Source organism: Cyrtonyx montezumae, unplaced genomic scaffold, assembly GCF_038088225.1.
Source record: "Cyrtonyx montezumae isolate F1298 unplaced genomic scaffold, pur_monq_1.0 scaffold_3, whole genome shotgun sequence".
In the NCBI taxonomy this organism is placed as follows: domain Eukaryota; kingdom Metazoa; phylum Chordata; class Aves; order Galliformes; family Odontophoridae; genus Cyrtonyx; species Cyrtonyx montezumae.
The window spans coordinates 96,135,567-96,154,020 of record NW_027072034.1 but is presented as its reverse complement, the minus strand read 5'-3'; the positions used below and the strand labels follow the sequence as shown (position 1 = coordinate 96,154,020).

The following is an 18,454-nucleotide window of genomic DNA, read 5'->3' as shown; positions in this document are numbered from 1 at the left end:
ACGTATCTTTTCTTAAGCGATCTGCACGAGAACATTAAGATGTAGTTGGCAGATGAGAAAGGATCAGGGCAGGAATTGATCCAGAGAATGGGCCCATGAGAAAGAGCAGCCTCAGTTACCTGCTAACCTTCCTAATTTTTCAGTAGGTTGTCATGGTTTTATGATTTCTGTTATTGGTATTCCACATCATAACGTCATGTAGTGCACTGGGAGTTAAAGAGTTAATGCTGTAGTTCTGTGAATTGTTGATAGTTCTGGGTATACCTTCCTCAGAAGACTTTATTACTTCATTTAAGTTTTCTTTTCAGAGGAAAAGATAAAACTGACTGGGAGTCATGAGACTGTCTTTCTTTTCTGCCTGTCTCTGCAGTGTGTGCTCCCTAGAAATCTTGCCTACAGCATTACAATAAAGTCTTGCGTTTTGGACACTCTCTCATTTATTTGATTTATTAGCTTCAATTCCAATTATATTGTATCATACTGTGTTATCTTGCATTCTGCTATTGTATTTAGTAAATTAGTTTTCTCCCTTAGCTCATTGCTGCTGTTTTTGTTTCTAGGCCCATCACCCTACCTTTTCCCTTTCCCTTTTCCTGGAGCATGAGTACTTGGTTCCCCAGCCCCATTGGTCATAGAACTGGGCCAAACCAGACCAGAACTATTGACGTAGATCCCACATATAGCAAAACAGAGCACACGTTGCAGTTACAGATAGATATCCCATGCTGGGCTGCAATGGCAGTGGAAAAGAGTGCTAAACAGTTAAGCATCTAAATGTGCTTTGGTCTTGGTTGTGGGAAGTGTGGGTGATAGCAGAGAGGTTGTTTTATCCCTTAGTTAGCAGGAGGTAACTACCCTAGAAGTATTTCCCTATAAATATTTGATGTGGTTTCCAAAAAAAAGAGAATAGCCACAAGAATGATGGAATGAATACAGAACTTGGTTAAAGCCAGACATTCGGGAAAATACGGATTTTCCACTCATCACATGGGATGGTGAAAGCTGACAAGTGGTGGATCTTTTGTACAAATAAAGAAATAAATAACAATAATAATAATTAAAAAATCCAACAATCTGTGTGGTTCAGCAAGTGTATGGGAAGGTTTGGTGTAAAAGGACTATCCTCTTGGGGCAGAAAAACAGATGTTGGCAATGCCAGCTGTCAGGGTACTGGTAGGTCTTCATAGACCCTTTGCCCTTTCTGCTTTCCTCTGTATGCCACATTGTGCCACCTTTCCCACCCCTCCACCTCAGACTGGGCTTATGCTTTTAACCTTAGGTCTGCCAAAGGAGCTGGAGAAGGAGTGTTGTGCTGGGGATGCATGAGCTACTTCCCTTATGTAGAAGTAACAACAAAAGGGCTGTAATCTGGCTGACAGCCTTTGTTGGGGAATTGCACGTTTCTGCTTTTAGACATTGTCTTTGCCAGTTTGAAGATGCTTGGGTTGCTTAATCAAGCTGCTGAGACATTTTTGGCTGGTACTGATGTCAAACCAGGGTAAGATTTAGCATTAACTGGCTTCAAATTGAAACCAAACTGGAGCGTTCATACGTTCATTAGTTTAAATCCAGAATTGATGTTTTTTTTTTGGTTTTTTTTTTTTTTTATGTAAGCCTTTTCACTGACTATGCATGTGAGTGTTGGTTTAGACTTACCAAAGAGGTCAGGCTTCCTCTCCTAAGAGGAGAATAGTGTGCGTATATTAGTCCTTTGGTGAGAAGCAGGCTTTTGAAGCAAATCTCCTGATTGTCCCCTGTTGGTCATGCTTTCCATGTGCTACAGGCTCTTTGTAGGATCAGACGAGAGCTGATCTGCTGTAAATCCCACGAAGATCGTGTAATCTGGGTGTGGGATTCTTGATGCTGGTATTTTGCTCCTCTTTCAGCATGCAGTGTCTGCTGATCTAACCTCAACAAAGTGCACCATGAGGATGTGACTTAACATCGCAAAGTCACTGCTGGGCTCCTGTGTGGGGCAGTGGCTGCAGCTTGAGTCGACTTGCAGGGCTGCTTTAGGGCTTGCTCTGGGCTAATGGCCTTGTTGGTGCTGATCAGGCCCAAGTCTTGGATGTCTGCAGTGATAGCCATGAAGAAACTTTTATCCTGCTTCTCTCACAAGTGGAGAATTTATCTCTTAAGTGCTTTCAGATCTGAGTGCCCGAATGCCTTTTAAATAGCAGTATTCAGGTCATTTAATTCCTCCTCTCAATTGGAGATAACTGAGTCAAAGGTACATAATTTATGTTCTGCAAGCGAACTGATGCTTGCGGTGAATTGAAATCCTTGACTAAAAGCCACTTCAAGTTTTGCATATTCCACCATAACATTTTAGCTGTACGTTTTAATCAAGTTTGGCAAATCATCCTGCTAAGTGCCCTGCTTTAGTTCCTCTTTGAGTACTTTTTTCCTTTTTAATGCATATTTTTTGTGGAGCCTCTCTCACTTTATAATTTTTGGATTTGAATCAGAAAGAGAAACTGAATAATGTATGACCATTTCAGTTATTCTTTTGTAGCAGAAAGCGTGTACGTGTGTGCAAGATTTTTTGTGCTAATACATGCAGGTGTGTAATCCTTGGACTAGTGGCCTGCCTACCTCTAGCCTTCTAGGAGACACCTACTGCTTCTTGTAATAAATTTATTAGCAAAGGACTTTTTGGGAACTGGAAGAATGCAGTTCTGGGGAGAAGGAAGAGTAGGTATATGTATGAAGTTAAATGTTGAGGGGAAAAACTGTATGAAAAGCTGTTCCTTAGCTCATTCTCTTGCCCCAGCTAAGGGAAGATTCATTAATCTAAATCATTCTCTTGATGTTTTTCTATTGGGTTGTCTATTGTTTTTATGTTTCTTGCTCAAGAGAGATTTTCAATGAAGATAGACTTGCAGGTTTCAATTAGAAACTTCAGTTTTGCAATACAGTTGTACTTAGAGGCTCCAGCTGATCTTGGATTGCTCTCAGCTTTCTCAGAAAGCTGCAGTGAGACCCAGAGAGGAAAAAAATTTCCGAAGACTGCAAACTGAAGCTTGTGGAAAGCCAAAAAAAATCTCCATTCTCAAATTTATTTGCAACAGTGCTCTGTTATGCCTGCTTTAAGCTGCTCTACAAAGGTTATTTGGTGAGCAATTTCAAATTGCCTTAAGCTTGGTTTCTGTTTTCTTGATGGCAGAGGATGACGGGCAGCCTCTCCGGGTGTAGGTTGTCATGATGGTGTTTCTGGGAATGCTGATTGCCACCCTGGCTGGCATTTTGCTCAGCAGAGGACAAGGCGGCTGTGCAATGAGTGGACTAAACTCCAGAAACTGTTTTGTCCATTGTTAACTGAAGGTCACCGTTAATTTGAGGTCAAACTTACCCATTACTGATCTATACAGAGAGAGGAATTCAGGTGCATATGGGGAAAACACATGATGACGTGTCAGTGCCCATAGCACGATGAGCAGCAGAACACTCTGGAGTCACGAGTCCTATACCCTTGCTAGGTAAAGTCTGGGTGTGAGGTGATGCCTCATGCTCACAGGAATAAAGAGTGACATTTTGAGCCACAAAATAACCTGAAATACGCTTCTGATTGAGTCTTTCAAAAAAAGCATTACATTCTTTGGCTGAGTGTGGAGACACAGAGGCTGATCAGCTTGTTACAAGAGCTTCCTCACAGTTCTTCCTAGGAGTTGGCTGATGATTTCCAAAGCATGGTCCTTTGTTGGGGATAGAGCTCCTGTGATTTAGCAAATCACTATACCTCCCAAGATAAAGTTGATGAATAGTAGCAGTTCCTATAGACTGCTGCTGGTCACACAACCTTTTCTAAGTGTTTCCTGCCCTGCAAAGATCAAAATAAATCTACAGCTTTCACCAAATTATCAGCTGGAATATGTGTGTAAAATAATATTCACATAGTTGAAAGAAAGTAGTAACTTACAACAAAAATATATTTTAGGAGAAAATACCAATTTTTTACTTAGAATTTTTTAGAGCAGAAAAGTAGCTATGAGAACTTTGAAAAAATATTAAAAAAAAAAAAAGCAAAACCATTTATGTGAATCAGTTTGCATTTTGAAATAAAATCTTTTTCACAGAGCAAAACATTATGCCAGACATTCAGATAGACGCTAATAAGTGATATTTTCATTCTGCTTGCCACCTGAAGCTTTCATGCAGCCCTCGGGCAATGACTTCAGTCTCTTTAGGGTCCTATTTAAAATAAACAATAATTATACATTATATTGTTTATTATTATACTAATATACTGTAATGACATAATTGTGCAGTGTATATTTTTGCATCTTATATATTACCAATACAAACGAACATGAGCATTACATTTCTTTTAGAGAGCTTCTCCCCATGCTGGCTTTAGGATATTCCTGCTCTGCAGATTCCTGCAGCTATTCACCGATCTGCATTTTAAGATATTAATTGCTGAGCTTGCAGCAATACAGAATTTTTGCTCAGTACAACCTTGAGCCATCTCACCATCTCTCAAATTGCTGCTCAAGCTCAGTAATAGCTATTTTAGGGAACTGGAAGTGTAAGAAGATACATAGTTTGGATGAGGAAAGAAGTGTAATATTCACCATATTACATATATATATATAGCAAACTGAGATGACTCAAGTTGGACTTGAGGCAAGCACTCCAGGCAAGCTCTAACACTGCTGTGAAATAGCACAAGGACACTTAACTGAACAGAGATGCCATTTTTTTCCATGCTCAAGTTATGTAACGGTGTTTTTTTTTTATAAGGCTCACTATTCATAGTTAAGTGTACGCTCTGAGATTTAATTTTCAGAGGTGTTTCTCCAAGTTCTATATGTGTTGGAGAACTTATTTTTTTTATTAACCAGAACTGCTTGAAAAGAATGGATGGTCTTCTGCTAAATCTTTTTTATGTATTTGCCATTCAAAAATAAATGGAGAGTTTAATTTTCGACTGTCTACTTCTGAGATTTTCTAAGAAAACCAGGGTTGCTGGCTCTTCTTTAAGTAAAAACTGAGAAATAATTAGGAAGTTGCTAAGTTGCTAGTTACAGTTGGTATTTCTAGGTCTGCTTGCTTTCTGAGTTCTTATGTAGTATCTTTTATTTGATGCGCATTGTGGTCACCCATGGCTCATGATACTGATGGGAAAACAAATGACTTTCTCTATTGCGCTCAGGAGCTGTGGTATCTCAGGTGTTTGGACCCGAGTTAAAAATGAGCTTTAGCAATGGCTGCCAGAGTTATAACTCAAGCATCTCTTTCTCTTTTCTTTACCTTTTCTAGAAAGCTGCTGGAAGACTGCTGCGACCCTGGACAGCTCTTTGCAATGACAAAACTGAACTCCCCAATGGGAAAGAACCTCTGGTTTGATGGGGAATTTTTGTATTCTTTCACCATTGACAATACCACTTACTCACTATTCCCACAGGTTAGTAGCATTTTTCTTCTCTCTTTAAGTATTGATATATTAATGTACTAAATGGTAACATGATACAAATGAATTAGCTAAATATTTGTCAATAAATATCTTCATTTCTCAGTTCAAAATAGCTTTTTTACTTCTGCATTCTGAGAATTACAGAATAGCAGTCTGTGTGTTAATATTTCCCTGGTCACTTTCCAGTTGTGCAAATATACACAAGCAATGAGATACAGCCACCTGTCTTGATTTTGAAGATGGTGATAAGTTCTGGCTATTTATAGAGTGTGATTTCTGTGTTTCTGGCAGCGATCACACTCCTGAATGGGGATTTCAAACTGTGACAGACAGAAACTTAGCTCAATTAATCATGGACTGAGGGTCCTGCATAACTGTGTCCCAAGAAGCTGGCACTATAAATGAAGTATCAGTCCTGGGAAGAGTGGTGCTGATGCTGTGTGAGCTGGCAGGTCTTTGGGGCTTTCAGGGTGAATCCTGATGAAAAACTGCTCCTGTAATGCTTAGAGATCTGCCAGTGTCATTGGCATACATATTCTGTTTTTCTTCTTAAGCTGTTCAAAAGGGCAGCTTCTGTCCTGTGGTTGGATCCAAGGTTAGATCAGATTGGTTCCACTGATGTCAGTGGATTTGCTGCCACATAGCCTGGCTGAGTTTATCTGGCTTAAATGGGAAAGGAGAGGTATGTATAGACCTAAATTTTCATCTCGGTTGCTATGATGTTGATTATCTGGAGTAACTGTTTACTTTTCAGTTTCTCATCTCATTCTCATCAATGTTTGCTCCCCTTTAGCAAACATTGTAGGCACAATAACAGAAAGTGACATCATGACTTTAGCTGACTCTTGTTGTGCTTCGAATACTGGAAATTGTTGTTCAGCACGTTGCTTGTATTTTTAGTTAATATGTAACTAATGTTAAATGATTTTAAGATATTGACATAGAGTGTGGAAGGAGATATGTTTCTTATGGCTCTGGGTTTAAAGAAAGCCAAACATCTTGACATATTAATTGGTTTACATGTTACTTTGATTTCTTAGATTAAAGGTATAGGTATTTTTTAAGTCTTGCAGTTAATGTTGAATCATCACACCAGGTTTTTCATTTGTTACAGCTTTGTTTATATTTGCAGCAGAGTATTGGGTTGTTAAACTCACGCTGCAAATAAGCATCATAAATTAGTGTTTTTATGTTTCATTTTTTAAGAGTTTTCAGTTCTCAACAAAAGAATTATGACTTTGAATTAGTTTATTTTAGTAGAGAAAGAGTGTGGAAGAACTAAGATACTGGGAAGAGTGATCAGAGCTGCCACTTGTGTTAAGCAGAGAAATGTGTTGCTGTGTCTTGTTGAGGTTACTACCACTTTCATATCACTGCACTGTGCCTTTTGCAATGAACCGCGTAATGGACCTCTACCTCCATGCACTCAACATTCCTTAGGTCTGCTCCACAGCTGTTGGTTCCTGCAAGCTGAATAAGCAAGTAAACGTCTGATGTGTGGAGGGTGCTTTCTCTCTGGTAAGGCTAGGAAGAGGCAGAGTGGGTTTCTCTCCCTGCCACTGAGTGTTGTAGAAGGCTTATAGCAGCTGTAAAGCTTCTTTTTGGTGACTGTTAATGAGTTGTTTCTACATCATTGCTCTTTTTCTTGGAGAAAGCTGAAATCCTTTGTAGAGCTGTAAAACTTACAGTTGCTGACAGAAACTACTTAAAACACGCACAACCTTTTCAGTGTTCAGAAGGCCCGTGTCTGGGCTGGTATAGAGAGGTCATTGTGTTTTGTGCTGGATTTGAGATTTCACATTTGGCTTTGTTGGGATTAAATTCAGGCACAGTGGTATCCTGCATCCTTCCACAGAAAATTACAGAGTACTGGATGAGCTCTTTCAGACGGGTAAGTGCTGGGTAGAGAGGAATCATAACCTCAGGAAGTTTCTAGGATCCCAAGCCATGTCCCCAAAGAGTTTCAGTTAGCCAGATTGAGAGTGTGGGTTCTGAGGAGGCCTGAAGTGACAAATACTGAGGAACAACATGAGCTGAGACTTGAGGGTCTCTGGTTGCCTTGAACTTGCCCAGTGGGCTGCTCAGAGGCTGGCACAGTACTACTGGGTTGCTGGAGGGAAAGCTGAATGGTTGTGATGCTCCAGCTCCAAAGCAGTGTTAGGAAGCAGCTATAAGGGCTAGTTATAAAAATGCTGCTCTTTTAATGAATTTACAAGCAGCTGATTTCTGAGAAATGGTACTCACTGCTACTCCTTCTTTTCTTGCCCCTCCCCTTAATTTGATTATTCCAATGTATTTTGCCTGCAGGAATTTTGTAAAACTTTATGAGATGTTTTCCAACTAAGCTTAAAAGCTTAAGAATGTTTATTTGCAGTAAATTCTTAATTTTTTTCTACCTCTCTGTTTCAAGAAAAATAGTAGACTAATTTTTTCATGCCTCTACTTTGAAAAATGGTTTCTGTTAACTTACTAGCAACAAAGAAGCAATTTTTGTGAAGGTTAATATTCCTTTCAAACATATTCAGAAGCTTAAAATGCTTACAAAATATGGGTAATATTCTGAAATGCTCAGGGGATGTAACAGGAATGTGAAGGGCCACAGCTATGGTGATATAATAAAATAAATATTTCCTTCAGAATAAGGGGAAAGAAGCTCCACCTCCACCATTCTGCTGACTTTAAGCCTTTCTGTGCTTGCAGAAGATTTCTCAGTGCTTAACCAGTTACTAACTTACAGGATGAAGTAACACACAACTAAATAGGAAATGTGTTCTGTCTGATTGAAAAGAATAAGCTGGCTATGCATCAGTGGAGACATACAGAACAATAAGTATCTCAGAACTTAATATGCAGGGTGTTATTTACTTTTGAATGTGAACAGTACAAAATAGAATGTTTCTCACCTGAGTAATCTGTGCAGATAAAGTTCTTACAGCTGTTTCAACATTTTCTGATGAATTGCTTTTCATATAAAAATGCTTTCTCATTGAAATATAAACTTGGTTCAGTGTTTTTTTTCAAATTTTCTTTGAAGTGAAAAGGTTAAAAGGTTTTGATAGTGGTAATGTTTCATTTTATCACTTTTAGAATGTAATATTTCAAATGTTTGTTTTTAATCAGCTCAGTTGCTGGCTTTTTTCTATCTAGTTATTGTTTGATTGTAATTGTACTTCTTCCTCTTTCTCTCCTCTCTGTGTCATTTTTCCACTCATTTCTTGAGTGAAAGTGTTTTTTATTTGGTTGGTTGTTTTTTTCCTTTAAAAACAATCAAACAAACAGAAACATTACACAGACCACAACAACTTTCCTGTGTTGGAGAGAAAATGCTCGTCAGTACCCCATAGAGAAGAGAAAGGGGTGTAGGATGTGGCTGATCACAGAGTGTAGGGTGCAGTGAGGGTGGAGAGGCTGAAGACCTCATCTACATCTGATCTCCCAAAACGTTGCCTGGAGCTGTTGGATAATATGATGTGAATTCAATTAAAGGCAGGCATTTCTTGACAACAGCTTTATTGTATTGCTTGCTGTGATCTATGGCATTATTTCGCAATCTAAGGAGAGAAAAAGCATGGAGGCTACATGTTACCGTATGTATGTGTTTAATATTAATAAAGGAAGGTTATTCTTACTATGTACCTACCGGTTTTCTAAATCATTTCGAGTAGGCCTGAATTTTCAGTATTAGCCATGTAATGATGGTAATTTTGGTATGTAGCTGAGGCACTGAAGGATCAGGGATACAGAGGGCTTTATTGCAGGTGAAGTCAGTAGCATGGCTGGATAAACTTCTGATCAGCCAGGCTCTGATGTGTTAGGTTGACTACCAGAAGCTACGAGTGACTTGCAAATGTGTTCTTCCCCACTGTGATCCAAATATTCCTCAGGAAATTGAACTGTGTGTTCTGTCCCTGGTAGAATGGGGATGAGCTTACTTCTGGCTCTTCAGCCTGGAGGTTGTTGTGCAGCTCTGGTCCAGTTGCATTGCACTGAGGCATGACAGAAGGTGTAACTAGCATTTTCCACCCTTCATTATCTGTCTAAAATAGGAAAAACCAGCCTCCCCTATATTCCCTCCAATAATTTTTAGATGCTGTGCATAAACATGATTATAAGCATGGGACTAGCTTAGATGCAACTCAAAGCCAGGTGAGAGGAAAGTGAATTAGCAGCTATCATCTTTTAAGTTAGAGAAGAATGCAAGTTCATTTCAAACATTTGCTGAAAGAATGTTGCACCCCTTGCTGTTTTTTTTTAATTCCCCAGAATTAGAAAACAGCAAATTCAGACCATCTTTACTATTAGGGAAAAAAACACCTAATTCAGGTATTTAACTGTTTATGCAGATGTTAGGTTTTCTTTGTTGTCAAAACCTTATAGCATGATTTTGAGTAGAACTGAGATGAATTTCCAAGGTCTATTATTCCAGGAATGTTAAAAAGATATTTAAATCAAGTGGAAGTATTTGCTCTTTAATGCAAGTTATTATTTTGAAGGAGAGAGAATAGGCTTCAAAAGAAATTTCAGAAGTTAAACTTCATTCTTTTCATTTGGAAAAATAAAATAACTCATTGTATTGTATTTCACCTGAAGCAATTAGCTATATGAGATACCAGTAAATTAGTTCAAATTACTGTAATGATTTCTCACCTGCTCCAAACTCTTCTAAATTTTTGTCTGCAAAATGTTGTCAGATAAAACAATGGCTGCTTGCAATGAGTGTCTCATGAATAACAATCTCAAATGGCTTATGAGCAAATGGCTTTGTACTACAGATAAATTGGTGAAAGGTAGCAATTGTTGCTGGGTACCTTGTAAACAGGAGAAAAACATTATCTTTCCAATAATTAATTGAAGTTAAAATTTTGCCCTTGATGTAAAGGCAGGGAAAATGCTTTACTTTTAAGTTCAGCACGGAGACATCCTCAGTCATTTTCTGGGTTATTCAGGTGAGTGTTCTGTTTGGTAACACCTTAATGATTAGGATCTGTGGGTAGTTTTGACTGATTTTAAACCAGAAGTTAGATTTGATTCAAAAATTGTGTGTAAAATGGCAAACCACCCAAAGTGAAGGGTTTAGGATTTGATGGATTCTGCTGTTGCCAGGAGGTTTGAAATTATTAACTTTCATGTTGACTTTGGAAGCGCTGTGTTCTTCTGTTAAAAGTGTTCTGTTAATTTTTTTGCCAGCACTCTGACTTACTGAAGTATTCTTTACTCAGTAATTAATTGCTTCTTGGGGAAATTGAAATATTAGATGTCATCTGTGTCCTTTTTTTTTTTTTCCTTGATGTCCTGGTCAGGGGAATAAAGTGCCTGCAGACATAATGGCAACCTTTTAGCAACCCTTATATTTTCTCCCATTGATTCTGCTGTCTAAGTGATACTTCTGTGACTTCATTTGTGCTGCATTTAATTAGTATGTGGGGGAATTTCTTATTTCTGTCACTTCTCTTTCTTTTTTTCTTTTTCTTTTTCCTCCTTAAGCATGCTATAGTGCAAGTAGTCATCCTGGTTGGGTCTATATATGTTTTTTCAAAACAGAAGTGTAATAAATATATATTGTTGCAGTAATGGAAGAAATACTGTATGTTAAAATGAGGAGAGGGGATTATGTCTTGTGAGGTGACATTATGAATGCAATTAAAAAGAGATCTTCTGAATTGCTGGCTTCTGAATAGCCTAAGTAACTGTGTCAGTGCCTGTCGTAACTAGGATATGAAATGCTAAATGTACAAACATGACAAATTTTGGTTTCTTAGAGCATGTGTCTTCCCTTCACTACTAAGTAGTCTCTGCAGCATCAGGGTAATTGAGATCGAAAATCTGTCTTAGTATTTAGTTAAGTGAAACCTGTACCCTCACTTTGATTACTGACTAATTAAGAACTGTGTAATTAGACCATTTTGTGCAGCCTGCTGGCAAAGCAGGGATAGGGTAGCATCTGTTGTATCTGGTCGATTAAGTAAAAACCAAGGTCCATCTGAAACTACTCCATATAGACAAAGTGTGAACAAGCCCATTGGTGAAAATCAAATTTATGCTAAAAAGTCTCTGAGATGGAATGTGTGTTGTTTGAGAAAATATGCAGTGGGCAATGATGTTAAATCTGTCACTGTTGATTGCCATACACGTGCTTTGGTCTCTCTCTGCTTGCCAAAATGAATTCGGCCAAAATGTGTTCAGCCAGACTGACTTACCTGCCTGGAGTTTATCTGCATGTGGCAGACAGGTTTTATCTCAGTCAATGCAAATACATAAATGGACACCAACCTTTCCAAATGTAGCGAACTGAAGGGAAAGGAAGGAGATGCGAAGTGTCAGATGGCCCAAGGGCAAAGAAAGAGAAGGAGCCATCTTAGCTCAACATTTCATCTGCCCAACGTTTCATTTTGAAGTACAGAGAGTCAGTCACTTTCTCCCCTAGATAATGGAGGGGTTTATCCTTCGGCGAGCTGACCCTCAGGTGTTCAGAAAACTCCAGATCAATCCTGTTATGCAAAAGCACCAGCGCTTCTGTGTAAGGTTTGCAAATCCCAAAGTAAGTACAGGGAAATAAGTTACTATTCATCAGTTTCATACAGAAGCACTCACAGTACTGTGGTACGAAGCCCTCGGTGCCAGTAGCAGCTGGCTCGCAGAGAGTTTGTACCAGCCCTTAGTACCATGCCCATGGTGGTGATACTGGGAGAGAATGAAGCGTTGCCTATCAGGATGAGCAAGGTCATTCATAGGAAGCAAAGATACTTTGCTATCACAAACAAGTTTCTTCTAGCTACATACAGAAGCTAGAGGCAGTTTACTTGTGTTCCCAAAATAACATACCCCCTTCCATGCGGGCCAGTCACCTGTTCAGGCAATGATCAGTATTTTTCCGTACAAATCCCACTGCTGATTGGGATTTTGGGGAGATGGGGGTGTGGTGGGACAATGTGGCTCAGCTTCTGCGTTATAATGAGTGCTGAGCAGAACTTAAAACAGCTTAACAACCTGTGGGTTTGCTGTGGAGCCCACTTCAGACAGAAGAGACATTGGGTACTTTCAAGAGTATACATCAGCCACGAGACTGTTTTAGCTTTAAGTGACTTCTAACTTGGAAAACACTTGGAGTAGCACAGCTGGTTTATTAATTTCCATTGTGCCCAGGGTTGTATGGTTGCTGACTGGTAGATGCAGGCCTGCTTAAGGCGAAGGGGCCGTGGCAGAGCTAGGTGAGGAGGATATGGCTGAGTGCGTGGGGCTTCCCCAAAGAGTGCCCTGTGGAATCCCCCTGGCAGAGGCAGATAGGCTGTTGGGGCAGAGTGTGCTACCACATGTTTCTACTCGTTAGCTGTGCAACTGAACTTTTCTAACTCAAGTAAAATTTATTACACTAACTAAAACACATAGTTATGGATAAAGCCACATTATGCTGTGGGACTGTAAAAGACAGAGCAACAAAGACCATTCTGAACCAAAAGAGGAAGAGGGCAGCATGGGCTAGGAGGATCAGAGAGGCTGTACTAGTGCCATAAGAATTTTGCAGGTTTTTTTGGTTAATGTTGAGCTGTTTTACAGGGACAAAAATTTGCTGATTCAGAGGCTAGAAATGTCATAAGTGGAGGAACAATTAAAGGAATTAAACATTTCACAGATAGAAACTATAGGAGCACTGAACTTCTTGTGGCTACCAGTAATTACAGAGCATATAATCTGCCATGCTGAGGGTATGATAATGCAAATCAGAAGTAGTTCTAGCCTGCCCATGCAGTTAGGTTTGTTTTGTTTGGTTCATTGTATCTTTGTATAATTGATGAGAATCATAGAATCATAAAACAGCTTTGGTTGGAAGGGACCTCAAGGATCGTGAAGTTCCAGCCCTTCTTCCACAGAAGATAACATTCTTGCTCAATGCACGCTTTTTTAGGAACTCATTTATATACCAATATTTCTACCCATTGCCCATAGGGCAATTAAGGCTTCTTTGGAAGCCAGTGTTCAAATCTTGATTGAAATATATCCTTTATATCCTGGCCACCTGCTAGTCTCCCTAATTATTTATAAATGTTACTATTGAATTGTCTTATTTGGTCTATAAACTTGTTAAAGTATATGTAACTGTATATATAATTTATTCCATGATTATATTGTGTTATATCGATTTCCTGTATACAGTAGTTAGCTCTCTGTGGAGTTTAAATACTTCTGAAATAGACTTAAAGTCAGTACTGGGATGAGGCTTAGATTTGGTTCCTTTTCATGCCTGTCATTTACTACCTGGCAAGAAGCCTGAGTAGGAAGTGATGGAACATACATATTTCCATTTTTCATGTTGTTGTTAGGTTTCTTGATGTAACTCACATAAGTTGTGCTGCAAATTGTCCCATGGTCAATAAATACTGATCCAAGGTGGTTATTTTGTGTGGTGGCTAAAGAGGTGGAATATGCTGGCAAATCTTTAAGGAAGCTTTCCTTAGGGTGCATGAGTTCTCCATGAGCTCTGCTTTACTTCAGTCCATCAATCCCAAGGTGACTGCAGGAGGCATTCACAGGATTTTTTTTTTTCATACGAGATGCAATATTGCCAGCAAAATACTGCAGTTTTCTAAGAGAGCCCTTGATCTGTAAGCTGAAGGTCTGTTAAAAAAATCTTGGGGACAGAGTTAGGCTGGAAGTTGAAGATTCTTGCCTGCCAGCAGAGTGGCTGCAGCAGAGCTATCTGAATATTGCCTTGTGGAAACTGTCTCCAATGGCTTAATTTTTCTGTGTAAAATATACTGGACTAATTGGCTCCAATTTATTACGAAAGTTCAGATGAAAGGCACTAGACTCCAGATGGTCATTTGATCAGACGGAAATTACCTGAATTAAATCGTAAATATTCTGTGAAAGTGATGATGTTTTCTAAGAGCTCAAAATCATGCAGCCAGAGTTAAATGCCTTCATACACAGGCATGGGAATTGCAGAACAAACATGGTCCGTGGTGGGGGTCCTGGCTTTTCCTTTTGCTCACAGAATGTGTGTCTCTGTGAGGAAGGGCATGCAGATGAAGTATGTAATTCCTCACAACCCGTGCTTGGTAAGAGCAGTCATAATGTTTTGTTCAGAACAGTGTCTAGATTCATGGAACACTTTAGTCAAGGGTGTATTACACTGAAATGTAAGTGTGTTGCTGTCTCTTGCTGATGAGGTTATCTAGTCAGCCATTCAGTCAGGTAGGGATATATGTACTATGTAATGCTGATAGACCAATTTCTGATGTGTATAACATCTCCTTACTTACGATTTTATGGAGTGTGACCAAAGTGTCTGCAACCTATTAAATCACATGGTAATGAGGCTTTCCTACAGAGACTAAAGAAAAATACCGGTCTGGTTAAGGTGTTAGCAGAAACACAAACAGTACTGCAACCGTCTGTGGTATGTGTATGCAGGCAGCTTGCTCAGGCATCCATCCTCATTCACCTGTTCCATGGCATCTCACTGATTTGGTTGTATCTAGTTAAGCTGATGTCATAGCTGGCTGCAGATTTATGCCGGGGAATGCCTAGCAACAATATGTGTTGTTGATTGGGAATGTGCTCGTTATCTCCATACTGTACCTGCTGTACTTAGACAAGAAGTGCCAGAGGTAAAAGATAAGTGCTCCAGGTGTGTCTTCCCAATTGAGAGACACCAAACCAAAGTCAGCATGAGCAAGTCTGGTATTACACAGTTCCTTTTGCACTCAGAAGACTTCACAAAGAACTGCATTTGTTTACACTACATAATCCAGAGATAACCTTTATAATTTTACAAAGAGACCTTTAGGGAAAAAAGCCTTGCATCTTCACACTAGGATTCACCAGGCAGTGCTACCTCAAAGTACACAGGTGCTGACACTTGGCATTGACATGCGGAAAATTATTGTCTGGTGGGATGGATGGTGGTATTCAAAAGTCAGTGCCCTCTTACATCTGCCCCACATCAAATAGTTCTACGTGGGCTGTGCCTGGCAGATACTATCTCACAGTAATTTATCACAGCTTCCAGTAAAGGCAGTTTCACAGCTCTCTAGATAGTCCATTCCAGTACTTCTCTGTCCTTACAGTTAAGATGTGCTTCCTGATGTCTGACCCCTTGGCTATAATTTAAGAATTTATTTTCTTATCTTTTACACATACAACTGTTTTCAGATTTCTTCATAGTCTTTTTCAGTATTCTAAACAACCTTGACTTTTTCAATCAGATTATTTTTTCTAAACCACTGAACATTTTTGTTTTTCTAACTGTATGTAAGGAAGTTGCATGGCAACTGTGGAGGTGATACAAAGCATCAAGGGAGTAAGGGCTATATCCTCTGAAGGGCAGACCTTACAGGCACCTGTCTGCTAGAATAGGCTCGTGTTTAGTGTGCTGATCATTCCTGTAGCCAAAGATCACTGCTTTTTCAGATCAGATCAGATCAGATGTTGCTGCTGATGAGGTAAACCTAGTATTCTGGCAGTCATGCTCGTATTTTCTCCCTAATAATACTCATTGAAGATAGAACAGGAAATGAGATTTCTTCTCCTTTCCTGGCTATGATGTCTGTAATCATGGCTCTACCAGTCTGTTTCAGCTATTCTAGGCTATCTCTCCACCACAGGAAAATGAACATGTTTTATACAGGTGAAAGACAGACAGACACTTGTCAATGATCAGTGCCCTCTCCAGGGGACTCAATGAAGATTACATTAAGCTGCTATTGTACTACTGTTTCTGAGTGTATAGAGTCAAGATGAATTAGACCTGCCTGCAGGGCATGAAATAGTACCAAGAAACAGTTTGTCCCAGTTGATCATTTTAAATCAGGTTGTGAATATAGTAAGAATGGGAATGTGTATTCTGTTTTTCAGATTTATACAATACAATAACTTATACAAATAACCTATCTGTAGACTCATTATTTTATAGACATTTCTTCATTCAGACCATCTCTGTCCTTTTCCTCAGTCTAAAACTCACTAGCTTCTTACATCCTTTCCCTTGCAGCAGGACTTGGCATAATGCACACTATAGCTTGTTCAGGAGTAACGTTACAAATTTAAGTGATGGGACTAGGCTTAATAGCAGACAGTTTAGGTGAAAGGAGACAACAAACGCAAAGGCCACGCAGATCTATTCTGTGATCCACTATTGCACCTGAAGAAGAAATGAGAAAGCCAAAGATAAATAATCCTTGGTATGACTATGATGCTCTTTAAAGCAATTCCCTTAAGTGCTTTACAGTCATTCAAATTCAATATATGGTGTTACTGCACAGTTAAATCTATGCCTATAAACCTCTGGAGACAGTTAAAACAAGGGCTCTTGTATGGGGAATATGTAGATAAGAAATACTGTCAACCTCTCTTTTCCTGTGCAATAAACACCCATGCATGATGAACCACCCTTTTCTTCATAGACCAAATTAAAAAAAAAACAAAACAAAACAAAAACAGACCTACAGAACCCCATATTTTAGGCAGTGTATGGATATAGCAAACAGGAACTCCACTCCATGGCATTAAACAAGGCCTTTGGAAAGTGAAATCAACACAGTTTAAGCTCTTCAACTCAGAAATACTTTCCAAGTCCTGCTTTCTGCTTTTCCACCTGCTTTCTGCTTTTCCAGTTCACCAGTTTAGGATCTGTCCTCCAGGGCTAGCACCTCCTCGTCCTAGTATGGCTGCTGCTGTGCCTTCATGGTGATTGCATTCATTCTTTTCAAGGCAGTCACTAGGCTGGATTGGGTGCTGTATTGTTATGCATCCAAAGGAATATGGTGAGGTAATTAGCAACAAACTGTTGCAAAATAGGTGAAACAAAACATGGCTACAAGATCAACAGCAAGGTTCCGGTTGATTTCAACATGACCAACATTAAATCAACAATATCCTCTTACTAAGTATGGCCCTGCTAGGGACAGGGGATTTGGTTTTTGTTTTTGCTTTCTCCCCGGTATCTTGGCTTCTTTTAGTTTTTGACCAGATAGATGGAGTAATGACGGTTACCAAGTAATTTCAATACCAGCAGGATTCTGGGGGGAGCTGGAATGAAGTGGATATATTGTAACATGTCCTCTTTTGAGTGTCACTCAATCAGGTTATTTAAATTGCATGTATTTACAAAAATGTACAGAGCCACTTTTATTTTTATTTTTATTTTGTCAAGGTTGGCCTTCCCACTGACAAAAGTAAGTTTTCATTCTTGTCATTCCTTCACAGCACATGTAACTATAGAATAGCAAGTTGGATTCTATTTTGCTGTGTTTCTAAATAGCATTGCCAACTTGATAGTTTTCTTTATATCATACGTTTGTTGGATGCTAAGGTTTTGTGTGACTTGCTTCTCCATGGATCTGACAGTGTACAGAACAGATCAAAATCAGACCTGATTTATGAAGAGATCTAACAGATGTCTTGATTTCAAAAATTACATTTTCTAATAATAAGCACTTTCTTTTCAGAGTTGTGAGAGCAAAGCTGTGGCTTGTCTGTTGAGACAGGCTCCTTCCATGCCTAAATTTGAGCTGAGGTCTGAATGAAACTTGTAAAAGCACAACATTTTTTTTTACCCCCAGAAACTGAGCCTTTGTCTTGTCTCTCTTCAGATGGAGCCCAGTTGATGGCTTCTTAACATCAGGGTAGCTCTGCTTCATTTTCTCCTAGGTTTCAGTACGAAGACTCTGTACCGAGCTGTTGTTCATGGCTCCTTGGTCTGCTGTTTAAGTTCTTTCTCCTTCCCTTCTCACTGAATTTTTGACTGGCTTTGTATTGTCTCCTTGGTAGTGTCCACTCTTCACCACCTGCTACCTCTGCTCTGCAGTCTTCACTAGCATCTCTTTTTAGTTTATTTTTAAGCACAGTTAGGAGACCATTTGACTCTCCTGTTAACATTTTTTGGGCTGCTGTCATGTCTCATGGAAATCACGTAGCTTACTGAAGGCCTTAGAGACAAAGAGATGTTGTGATGATAGAGACAAGGAGCATGAATTTCATTTTGCACCTGTTTTATAGCAGCCACTTTTCTGGCTTCTGTGAGGTACGTCTGTTCCACAC

The 18,454-nt window shown here is 39.3% G+C and overlaps 1 protein-coding gene across 1 annotated transcript in view; it reads left to right on the top strand.

The window, feature by feature from the left end:
* Positions 1–18,454, top strand: part of ST8SIA1 (ST8 alpha-N-acetyl-neuraminide alpha-2,8-sialyltransferase 1) — a 111,933-nt gene that overhangs the window by 21,085 nt on the left and 72,394 nt on the right. The window contains exon 2 of the mRNA XM_065742481.1: positions 5,263–5,407. Coding sequence (XP_065598553.1) covers positions 5,263–5,407 — 145 coding nt within the window. The remainder of the gene's footprint in view (positions 1–5,262; positions 5,408–18,454) is intronic.